The 12,937-nt window shown below is 37.8% G+C and overlaps 1 protein-coding gene across 1 annotated transcript; it reads right to left on the bottom strand.

The window, feature by feature from the left end:
* On the bottom strand, nt 563–3,830 carry LOC105178294. Its single transcript, XM_011101742.2, has 3 exons — nt 3,015–3,830; nt 2,331–2,441; nt 563–1,252 (listed from the first exon to the last, which is right to left on the bottom strand). The coding sequence occupies exons 1-3, from the start codon at nt 3,648–3,650 to the stop codon at nt 1,055–1,057; spliced, it is 945 nt and encodes a 314-aa protein (XP_011100044.1). The 5' UTR covers nt 3,651–3,830; the 3' UTR covers nt 563–1,054.

Genomic DNA, 12,937 nt, shown 5'->3' with positions numbered 1-12,937 from the left:
AATTATTGATAAAGTTAATAGATTAAAGGGAGATGATATTTTGTGAAAAAATAATTATGTTTGACAGTGTTTTGGTTCATACATATTTTGAAATTAAGATAGTCATTTTCAAGGCATAATAGGAATAATTATATTAACACTCCTGACTTATGATTTGTTAACACAAACTATCCCTATGTTTTAAATAATTACAGAAATCATCCATGAAATCCGAGAAGCAGGGAGGGGACGGCTTGTTATATTATGTGGAATTATCCAAAAAAGCAGGAATAATTTTTGCAAATGAATCAATAGGTCAGGAGATGTAAATGTAATTATCTCTAAATAGCATTGATGAAATTTCTTTATAATTTGAGTGCAAATTGAAATTTATAGCATTATCGACCAAGTAATTAATCTTATATAAGATCTGATGTATGTCACTTTATATAAAAAGAAGACGACTGCTCCATTGTCATCCCAAATTTACAATCTCCAGCAATTTTACAGAGTAGATGAAAAGATAGCAAAGGGTAGCAAGAGACTTGATGCAGAGAAGAACACAAACAATGCAAAGAAGAAATGGAAGACAAGAAAAAGTAGGGAGTTTTTATATTAATGAAACGGAGTGCAGTTGAACTTGAAGTAACAGTAGGAAGAAACAAGTGCGGGAGATGAGTTCAAAAATCATATGGTTCTTAGAGGTACATTTGCTGAACATATAACATAGTCGTGCAACGACTCATTACCGGATGTGATGATGAAGAACTGCCTTTTGTTTCTGGTGCCTTGTGCTCCATCTCTCTCTGTCTCCTCTGTTCTGTGCCAAAAACTACAGCATGGAAAGAAGTTTGATGAATACAGTGGCACTCTCCCTTCTTTCCATCATCTTTCTCCTACAAGTATGATATCTCAACGAGCTGGAACACATTTCTATCTGCCTACCGAAGTTGACAGCTGCAAGCTGGAACAATATGTGAACCATCAAAGCTTGACCATGAAGAGAATGCGATCGAGCACTCTGCTTGCAGTGTCAAACAAGACTCAGGACCATGTCCAAGTTTGTATTGGAAATCTAAGGTCTGTCGTTGTTGGCTTCTTTCTTCCGTGCCAGAGTTTCGATTTGGTTTATTTCCAAATTTGCTACTCCATCCACTGATGATTCAGAAGTCTCGGGTGCTTTCTGATCTCGACTCTTTACTCGTTTGGTTTCCAACAACTTCCCAGCTTTCCCAATTGCAAGAATGAGCTCAAGCTGTTTTTGCTGTTGCTCCTACAGGACACACGACAAGGAATAGCAGTTGATTAACATCAAATAGGCACTATGGTTGAATAGTATGTTATCCGTATTAATACGGCAAGGGAAACTAAGAATCTAATAGGTGAATAATTTCCAGAATATCTCTAACTAAATCCGGCACAAAGGCTCAGATGAAAAATAAACATAAAATGCAGTTAACAAGATATTGGGGACAGGTTAAAAATAGCTAGTCTACAATATTTCACTACCCTGGGTACGAGACTGCAAGCAAAAGCAATTTTCAGTATACCTTATCAGTATATCTAGAAAGTCCTTAAAAGATTATCTTAATAAATTAAATGAGAAAAATGACATCAAAATTTTGTAGGCAAAATGTTTATATATTTCCTTACCACTTTGATGCCAAATTTCCATAAAAAAGTAATGTTAGATTGCAGACCAGTGTCAAAGACTCTAGCAGTAAACCAAATCAAAGCATGCTATAGATGTTCCAGGTCCACAAGTCCAGAGGTAAATAACTAAGAAGTGAATTGGGGATAAATGATAGTATACAAATTTGAATGGAAATACAGGGACGCAAACTATCAACTCCCAGCCAGTCAACCCAAAAAGAAAAAGGGGAGTCATTTGAACCCATTTTAGCATGATATAGGACTCTGGCAGTTGAAATAGTCTAATCAGCTTTGGTGATGACATGTGGACTGGACTGGAGGCCACAGTTTCAGCCCTTCTTCGGTGAATAGCGCATTTAATATATGATTGGGGGTTTTGACAAATTCAGTTGCTCGTCTTTTGCTTTCTTAATTTCACGAGCTATGAACTGAGCAGAATTTTTGCTGTTTAAAACCGATTTATACCAATTAACGATCTTGCTCTTCTACTGGTTTTCGCTCTTTACCATGCGAGGGCAGAGAACAAAAATGTTTGAAAACCAAGACAAGGGAAAAAAAGAACTCAAGAAAGAAAGAAAAATTTTGACGTCTGAGGTACGTGGATTATTTTAGAATATACAGCATAATATCATACTTTTAATCATTGTGCAACAGTAACCATCCAATATCAGTTTATAAGTTCAATATTTAGTATCTACCTGCATAGCAAGCAGAACCTTTTGTATTTCACCAAGCTCCTTCTCCAAAATGTCCTCTTGTGCTGCCAATGCTCGGGTGGCCTCAGAATTTTTCTGGACTAACGCTGAAGTCTGGAAACAACATAGAAAGTTTGAATTTCAATATTCCCAAAGCCAAGATCTAAGACACTAACACCCTCAGACTCCTCTACACAAATCCACAACCACACTTGTTAAAAGGCGATAGTGAAATCCATAGTGACACTCTGAAGAATGAAAATGAAAGAGGAAACTCTTAGACAAATACGCGGGTTCTTCTTTTCGAACAAAGATCATGCAACAACATACATGCTAATACTAGCACTCCTTCAACCATGCCCCCGGCAAGGACAACAACTTGTCGACGGCCAAAACTTGACCTCAATCCTTCAGTAACAACTCCACGACATTTTCTTAGCAACATTTATTACTACCAAATCAATATGCCCTGGTCGTTAATACCAAACTGGGCTTCATCTCTTTCAACAAAAGCTAGCAATGCATCTTCTCTTGAATAAAATTTTCATTCTCATTACAAATACAGTTCATCATAAATATCCTCCAATTCCTAAATAAAAAATCATGTAATCAATATCTCACAACCCAAATGCTCCAATGAATACTTCCTAAATGTTATTCAAACAAGTGCTACACAAATCAAATTACCTCAGCAATAGGTTCCTTGAGAGCCTTCCGGGTGAGCCTGAACCGAATGCCCAGCTTCTCAAGCCGCCTCGACAAAGCTTGAATAATCGTCGCCGAGCTGCGCAAATCGTCCTCCAGTTTCTCCACCCTCTCCAACAAATTAGCCCCAGAAGAAGCCGGCGCTCTCGAAAGCCCAACCCCACAAACCCTCCTCCATTGCCGCTGCCGTATCACCGCTCCAGCCACCAACCCGCCCACCAGAACCACACACTGCCACACTAAAATCTTGCTCCCCAACAACCCCAAAGCTCCTCCCTTCTGTATCCCACATCTCACGGCGATGTAAACAGAAACCGCCGCCGAGGAAGCGAGGCTGAGGAATTCAACAGCAGAAAGAAAAGCATCGAAGCTGCTGCTGCTATTCCCGCCAACTTGATTCTGTGAGGCTCCGTACGGTTCTTCGAAAGAGGCATTGACTTTAGTGGCGGCGAAAAGGTAACTTTGGGATGTCAAAAATCTACAATTAAGGAAATGGGTTCTTGAATTTGAGGGTGGAAAATAGAATTTCAGGGATTTCAAGAAACGGCTCTGGGAGACAAGGAGATTAGAGGTGCTGGGGTTCTTGTTTCCGGAGATGGTTTGAAGCATGAGAGCCATTTATGTTATCACTGAAGCTATTCGCAATACTGGCCCATCAACTATTCATGGGATTAGGGCGTGGAATTGTAACCATGATTGAACTCAGGGGGGGTTCACTGAATTCTGTGTGTGTGTGTGTGTGTGTGTGTGTGTGTGTGTGTGTGTGTGTGTGAGAGAGAGAGAGAGAGAGAGAGAGAGAGAGTGTGTGTGTGTGTGTGTGTGTGTGTGTGTGTGTGTGTGTGAGAGAGAGAGAGAGAGAGAGAGAGAGAGAGAGCAGAAAACTGATACAAGGTGCGATACGTCCAATGTTTGGTACCGGGAGGGTAGGTGTGCAAAAGAATGGAACGAGCTGAAAACATTCATAATGTTTTATTTTGTTGTTAACTTATTTTGGAGTATTTTGTGAATATAGAGGGAAAAAAATATAAATAAATAAAAATAATCTAGAAATAGTGTGTATGTTTGAATTTGTTTTTGGAGATAATATAAATTAAGTATGGTATGTTTAATGTTGGGTAATGGGGAGACAAAAAGTATTATTCATTGTCAAATCATATCTCTTTTATATATATAATTTATTTAGTTGTGAGTGATTAAAATAAATATTATTTTTTAATTAATTATATTTTTTGGAGAAAAAGTAATTAAAACTGTTTTAAAATAATCAAAAATATATCCAAAACTTACAAAAATAAACAAGCCAAACATACTCTATAAATCAAAACCAAACATACTGATTATAATTCAAAATTATTTGGATATTTATTAGGGAAAAGTGCAGCGCAGCCCATGTGATTCGGGTAATATGCATGATACCCTTGTGATATAAAACATACCAAATTACTTCCATGTGAAAATTTTATTATAGCAATTGGACCTCTCTGAGTTTAAGGTGTGGCGCACGCGCCAATGTTGTTGTTGGGGGGTCATATTTATGTTGTTTTTTGATAATTCTGCCCCTCCATCAAATGAAAGAGGTTAAGTGCAAAATACCCCCCTGTGTTAGTGTAAAGAGCAAATTATCCCCCTGCATTTTCCCCAAATAAAAGTGCAGCAGCTTGCTCATCTGTTATTGCAATTTCTCATTCTTCCACTTGTTTCGCACGTTTTTTTCTCCAAAAAATAGAGAAAATGTCAAGATCATCTTTATCATTCCAAAAAAGCAAATCATGACAAAACACACAATCACTAGATCTGAAACTTCCAACTACGCCTTTATGTGTGTGCAATTTGAAGGCCGAAATTAGAGTAGTGGAGTCACAAACAAAACCCTCGAAATGTAAGTTATATTATTGTTGCAGATACCAAGTTTGTAGAATTTTTTGTTGGTTGGAGCCCAAAAGAGCTACATGGATACCTAGTGGGTTTCCTCTAAAATTTCATGCTGAAGTACACAGTGGCGAAGAATTTTTCCGTGGCTTTAATGAACAATGTGCTTTGGACGATGGTGAGAAAGTAGTGTCAAAGTTGCAGACTGGTGGATCTATTGGTGTTAACATCAAAGAAGAAACATTTGGTAGAAATGTCAATTTTTGGATTGGTGTTACCAGGTTTTTTTTGTGTTAGTGTTAGTTTTGTTGTTAAAATGAAGAATGTAAACTAAACTTGTAAAACTCTAATGTTTAATTATTTTAACTTTTTTGGCATTTTTGTAACTGGATTCCTCATGCTTAAATTTCAGAAATAGAAGCTGAAAATATACAGAAAAAATAAATACCAACACTAAACAAAATTGACAAAAACATAAAATTGGACTCTATTAGAAAGGATTGAAACTTGATATTGTTTTTACTGCCACATTACAAAAGAAACATTGAATGTCATATTATAGATAAATTTTTTATATTTACAAAAAGAACAGGCTATTTACCCAAAAAACAAGGCCATGTACAAGATGAAGATACAGGCTAAACTACTCTTGTTGTCTTCTCTTTTGTCTTTCCTTCATCTTGTCCAAAACTTGTGAAATAGTTGGTCTCGTATTGTATCTTCTAGTTGCAGGTATTAAAAAAGTTATTGGAGTATCATTCCCCAACAAGGATGCATTTATAGGAACTTAAACAAAACAAAGATACTGGTCCGACGTTATAAGGCGAGCTCTTCAGTGCTTCTCAAGTTAATAACGGTTTCCCTGAATTAACAATATCTTCGCCATCAAATCATCCATACAAACTCCACAGAAGAGACTGCTCCTGGTTTTGGTCCCACAATGGAGCAGGAAGCAAAGAACTAGTTTAAGGCTCTATTAATCCAGACAATATAGCCCAAATATCTATATTTGTAGCCACTTCCTATACTACATTTCTCGCCTAACTGCTGTAAATTTGGCACACGTGTGCCTTAAAATTCTATACAGCCAAAAATTTAGTATCTTCCAAGTAGCCAACTATCTTCCAACTAATACTATCTGAAAGCATTATTGTCAAAGAGAATGGGACATATGTGATCAAACAGCAACAAATAAAATTCCATTTTGCAAGTTTATGTGCTGCTTGAATAGAAAAACATGGAATCTTCGGAGTCTCCATAATGGCCTTTGACACCAAAATCTCATAAAACCCACACCAAGCAAGAAAGAAATAACTGAATAATCGCTGCCTCATTAATCTAATAAATACGAATTTATTACTTTCAGTGGAGAAGCACTACAACGAAATTAAAAACTGCAAAATTCGACAGCAGAGTTACATAGATATTCACCCACATATATATTCACCACTATATAGATATGATTGTTAATTATATGTATAGGCGCACAAATTCTGAAGAAGTATCGAAATATAAAGTTGTATATATTGACAAGTGGAATAAGACACTGACCGTGTCCAATGTCACAGCCGCGGGCGACGGTGTTTGGTGGGGCGTTTGATCTGTCATCACGTGAGGAGGGCCAACCCCCCACCACGTGATCTGTCATCAGCATGCTGAACATGATTTTCTCTACACAAAGTCAAACAATAAGAATCAATACTCCAAGAAAACAGGAAATGAGAAGCAATAACGGGCGAAAACTAGAAAAAACTAAGGATCCCCCAAGGCTTTGTCACGGGAATCATCCCAAAATGCCCCAACAATCTCTCATCTATTAAGGACCGACAGTCGTAAGGGGAGGCATTCAACTCTTCCAGCAAGGAGGACAATGCCACTGTCCTTGCCCGCATGCGTAGGGGGAGGGGCCTCAAAAATCCATTGCCGAGGAAAAGACCAAGCTTGGGGAGGGAGGATGAAAAAATAGCTAATTTTCCAGTGTTTTGGGGCATGAGAAAGCTGCAAGAAAGACACTCCTGGAACGAGGGACAAAGCAGAAGAACCCTTTTTTGGCTTTCTTAAGGCAATAACACTTAGCGAACACGTGAGTAGTTACAAGGTAACCATGAAAATGGAGAACCATAAAGAACTCGGCTAAAATCTTAAAAGAATTTGGGACCGACTGACTCAAAGGGACATGGAAAATGTGGGCGACTTCGGAATAAAAAAGAGGAATAGGGAAACGAAGACCTGATCTTAACTGGGTGGCAAAAAAACATAAACAATTAGGATGAGGGAAAAATAGACCACTCATAGGGGAAGGAGTATATACAACAAACTCAGACGGAATATGACACTCTTGGACGAGTTGATTTATGGAAGAGGTCCACAAGATAGAAGGCCCCTAGTCCATCGGCAACTGAGGAACCTTCTCCTTTTCCCCCTCTTCCACAAGAGGATCTCCCCTAAGAGAGAACCCAGAAGGTTCACCCGCAGTAGAGGACTCCGGCGTCTCAGCCTCCTCTGGTGGAGACCTCACCCTCTCTTCATCGGGGGAAAACCCCTCCCTTTCGTTTTCCCCCTCATCTTCCTCATCAGTATCCTCATCTATCAGGCGACAAGCGGCGGTTGTGGTCTGCCTCAAGCCCTTTCCAAAATGGGACGAATAGGGCCCGCCCTCTTGGAGGTGGTCTCCGAGGGATCATCGCCCAGGAAAGATCTCCTTAAGAAAATGTACAGATTCACCAGAGGAAGATATTTTTTCAAGAACGAAGAAACTCTAAAGAAAAAGAAGAAAAGATACTTACAGAGAAGAAGGAAAGTCGGAATGGAGGCCTTGGTGCTTTGAAGATAAACTTTTTGAGGGAGAATGAGAGGAATATGAGAGGTTGCTGAGGAAGAGGTTTTAATCCACGTCCTTGATAACCGCCATACTAAAAGAGCAGTTACCTGGCGCTTGGGCAGAGGCCATCGAACGTGCATGTTGCCCTTCTCGCCATCATTGCGGCCGTTAGATCAACTTTCCAAAAGCTGCTACCTCATTTCCTAATAAGGCGAAGCTGCAGCAGCTGGATAGATGGACAAACCCCAAAACTAAGATAGGAAGGTCCTCCCTTTCCAAATATACTAAGGCCTTTCATTCAGAGAACAACAGGATACCTTCCTCCCTCCAAATGAAGCGAAGTCTCCTACTCTAAGGATTTAGGATGCACCCTTCCTCCTTAGAGTAGAGGGACTAAATGATGGGCATGACTTAAAAAGAATTGGCTCAAGAAGAAATGTTAGACCCAAACCCAAGCCCACCAGCCCAGGAGAAGTCAGCCTGCCCAGGTCGCTAGGGTTAAACCCAAGAAGGGGGCACCCTACAACCTGGTCCACTTTCTATGGGGCACCTGCCAAGGCCGCCCACCTGTCTGCTTTTTGGGGGGGGGGGCACCTGGTAAGGCCGCCTATCAAGTGTTTTTGAACCTCTCATGATATTTGGGTCTCTCATTACTTGGGCCTCCTGGGATGTTACGGGCCTCTCGTTTCTTTTTTCTTTTTGGATCGTATGGGCTTCTTTGGGCCAATCTATTTTTATGCGCATGATATATAATTATAATATATAAAAATTATATTTATTTTAAAAAAATTAACTTCTCACCCCCCGCCCCCATCCCCTCAGACTTTCCTCCCCAATCCCTCAACATTCACGCATAGGGGGTGACGAAGTACATCGGTGTGACGGCGTCCATTCCGGTGACGACGACGATCGCCTGGACAAATAGATTTGGGTGGCGCTGTCACCCAGAGGTGAGAGGGCACAACCGCCCTCTTGTGCGGCGACGACGATCTAATCTTTGTTGCTGCAAAATTTTTAAAAAAAATATATTTATTAATAATTGAACGTAATTTAAAAATTAAGAAAAAGTTAAGTTTTTTAAAGAAAATTAAAAAAAATAAAAGTTATTTTTTTTAATTTATAAATATAGTTAATATTATTTATAATAAATAATATAAGTATTAAAATAAATTTAATTTTTTAATTTTAATTATATTTTTTTTGGAATTTTGGTATTTAAATAATGACAGGTCAACATTGAAGGCGTCATTATAAGTGGTTGTACACGTGTCTAAATTATTGAAAAGTCAACAAATTGCTTGCCATGTGGCAATTTTTGGTTGATTTTCAAAATCTTGCCAGAAAATCATGTAAAAAATCCTAATTTGGATTTAATGTGCATAAAAATATGTTAGGCCAAAAAAGCCCAAATGATCCAAAAAAAGAAGGAACAAACAAGAGGCCCGTAACGTCCAAGGAGGCACAAGTCATGAGAGGCCCAAATCATAAAATGCCCCAAAAATACTTGATAGGCGGCCTTGGCAGATGCCGATTAGAAAGTAGATAGACGGGCGGCCTTGGCAGGTGCCCCCTAGAAAAGTAGACAGGCGGGTACCCTCTAGCAGGTGCCCCTTAGAAAAGTTGACAGGTGGATGCCCTCTAAAAAGTGGATAGACATGCGGCCTTAACAGGTGCCCCCCAGAAAGTAGACAGACGGGTGCCACCCAAAAAGTAGATAGGCGGGTGACCTTAGTAGGTGTCCCCAAGAAAATAGATTAGAAAAGGAAGGGGGCATGTTTCCTCAAGATCGGCTCAAGAGGGAGGCTTGCTGGCTCAACCCAAGGAGGAGCCCCCATCCCAAAATTCATCTGAGGATAAAACCTGCAAGCTTGGCCCAAGAAGGAGGCCCAGTACGAAATCCTGCTGCATCTTTTAAAGGTCATTCCGAAGGGAGGAAGATGCCCTCAAGAGATTAGACTATTCAGTTTAAGAGGACTCCCCACCAGGTAGGAGTCTGCACGAAGAAGGAGTCCCCCTCATCCGAAGACTTGCTGCTTAAGGAATGGATAAGGTGCAACCATATCCCTCCTGAACCCTGTTTTTTTCGTTGGGCATGCGGATACCCCTCACTATAACTCCTGTTACAGAGGGACTTATCCTCTATAAATAGGGGATACCCCTTAACAAACGGTACCCTTCCACACTCGAGAACTCCTCTTACTACTATAATTTCGTATTCTTACATACGGAATTTTCACTTTTATCATAATTTCTCGACATAATTTATTTTCATATTCATCTATTCTTGAATTCAAAACTAACTTAAGCATCAGAGTGCTAACTTTTTATTTTGCAAGTCTCTTTCTCAAAAGCTTTTACTCAATTAGTCAAATCTAACATCAAGATCCAATATTTTTTACTCGTGCTAAAATTACACGCATCATAATTATTTATTGTTATTTTTATAATTTACAAAACTAAATAAATAAAAAAACATATTTATAAGATTAAAATTAATCGGAGGTAAAGTTAAAGAGTAAAAAAAATATAATTTTCCCCACATGTACATCACAATAAAATTATTAAAACTTCACATAACACAGCAATAAAATGGGCCATCTCCCATATGTTACTGTATTAGGCCAGTGGAAACTCGTCGTAGCCCATAAACTGGAAACGGAGCCCAATTTGATTGTACTTTTATTGATGCAGACGGAAAATTCCGCTCAGACATCTCTCTCGAATTGTGTGCAGAGATTTCATCAGAGCTGTCAGATCACCCTTTTATCCTTCTTTTGTCTTTTTGCAATCAAATTATATCTCCACAACATTATTATATAGTATATACTCTTCAAGGGATGTCACAAAATTTATATTTTTCAAAAATATTAATAAAAAATCGTAGACTTTAATGAGTACAGTAAACCAATCAATATCTCTTCAATTATTTTTTTAAAGCTCAAAATAAAAGAGTGGGCCCTCATTAAGCAGTCCAACACACCCAAACTTGCTGGATCATGAATAATGTATTGAGTTTATAATTTTTGTGTTTATACTAATTTAATAAGTTCAAAAATAAATTTGATTCTGCAAGATAACTTATCAGACAAACAAAATTCTATGATATACATACTCTTAATACTTTGGGACACATCATATTAAAAAAAATTCGACAACCTCCCCCTAAGTTTATGGTGACTGACTTGCTAACAAAAGGTAAAACAAGATCTGCATATTCAAATTAACTGGACAAGACTTCTTTGAACAGTCATATCTTCCTCCAAATAGCTCCAAATTGTAATCCGTTTAAACGGTGTATCACACCCTGCAATCACTTTTGGATTTTGTTCTTGGTCGGTCTATAATTAGATGTCATTGCACAATCATAAGGGTAACAAGTACCACTCACTCTCAGTCATTCTTTCTCTCAATTTTAGCAAGCTTCTTGCACATTTCTGCACTCCATGCGATTATTATTATGTTATTTTTTATCAAGTTACTTTAATTATTACGCCATTGTTCTTGCATTATTTTAAATTTTTCAATCTAATTTTTAGTAATATAAGTAATGACTTAAGGGAGTGCTAACTCTTGTTTTGCAGGTTAGACCTCCATTGATTTTAGAATTTTATTAGAGATCCTTTGACCCTTGTGGTGTTGTTGGACTCCAGTATGTAACAACATTATGTTCGAATTTGTTTAAATTACTATCAAATTTAAAAGTTTGTGCTTAAGATGAAGGGAGTGGATCGGTCTGAAAAACGCAAAAATAATAAATAATAATAAAAACATACATTAAACCCAATCAAGTGGTGTACCCTTAATCTTTTTCTGAACCTTCAATGTACAATAAAAAAATAAAGGCCAAGGATCTCACAAGAAAATTGAGAAGAGATGGAAAACATAAAAGGAGTTTTACCCTCATCATTTTGTCATACGGCTACAAGTTTTAATTCCTCGCCTCTGGCTCCATTCACGAATAGATCTCGAAGATGAGATCCTCTAAAATCATCCACCCTCTCACGACAAAGATATGGCCTTCTCGTGCTAGCAAGAACGACCACGAAAGAATAGAATCAAAACAACTGCTATTGATTAATGTGTATTGATTTTTTTTCGTTTTTCTTTAATTTCTAAGACCAAAAGAAGAACTTGAAGATAGAGAGAAAAGACAAGAGAGAGAGAGAGAGAGAGAAATTTGGAGAGTGCTTTAGAGGCTAGTATATGTTGTGTGTGTGGCTAAGGTTAGATGTAGGTATATATAACCTAGTCATACATATACATGAAGTTCTAACCTCGTTAGACTCCAAAACAACCATCCTAACCCTAACAACCCCTCATACACAATTTTCCCTCAAGAAAATCAGCCAATACTCTCTAAAATATCTTCCTTGACCTAGCCAAAGTCTAACCAAAGCCTTGGGCTTGTATTTAATGGACATGGCTCGATTAATTAAAATTAAGTCAAGCGCACGTCTGAAGAACTTTAATTAAATCTAATTTAATTACAAGCCCAACATTAAACTCTTCATCTTTTAATCTAATTAAAAGATCCAAGGTCATGCTCTCTCTTTCATTTTATAAGTCCAATTTATAAATTGGACCAAGCCAAATAATATTAATCCATTTAATTTGAATGACTAACTTAAATTTTAATTAATTCAATTAATTGAATTTTGAGTCATCTATCTAATAAATTGGTCTAAATAAATGATCCAATTATTTATTCTCTTCAAAAATTAATTTAATTCAATTAAATTAATCCGACTCTTTTGGAATTAATTCTATCCCATTATAGTGGTACAATGTGACTCTTTAGGTTCACCTTCAACTAGACTTGGTGTGTGTGTGACTAATACAATTAATTAAATTTAATTTAATTAAATATTTTTATTATCCATAAACGAAAATAGCGCGTTACCATGGGTGATCATCTAGCAATAGTCATGACTCTAGAGGCTAGGTGAATAGCAACGTGAACATTTAGGCTCCAAATCCGTACGAGTACATGTCTACTGTTGATCATCTCCAGCCTTAGTCTAGGGCATGGAATTGGGGGTCGGTTCCCATCCTTGACTAAACAACTACACTTGACACTCGAGATGAATTTACTCTACTGATCCGATCTAGGAAATCCATCCCTGATCGATCAATTGCTTTGGCCAAAGACTATTACATAGTGTTTGGATTTGTATTTTGAGTATTTTGTTTTGGTGTTTTGGAGATGGAGAGATAA

This window comes from Sesamum indicum, linkage group LG15, assembly GCF_000512975.1.
Source record: "Sesamum indicum cultivar Zhongzhi No. 13 linkage group LG15, S_indicum_v1.0, whole genome shotgun sequence".
NCBI classification, from domain to species: domain Eukaryota; kingdom Viridiplantae; phylum Streptophyta; class Magnoliopsida; order Lamiales; family Pedaliaceae; genus Sesamum; species Sesamum indicum.
The sequence above is the reverse complement of the archived record's forward strand: the minus strand, read 5'-3'. Positions and strand labels throughout refer to the sequence as shown.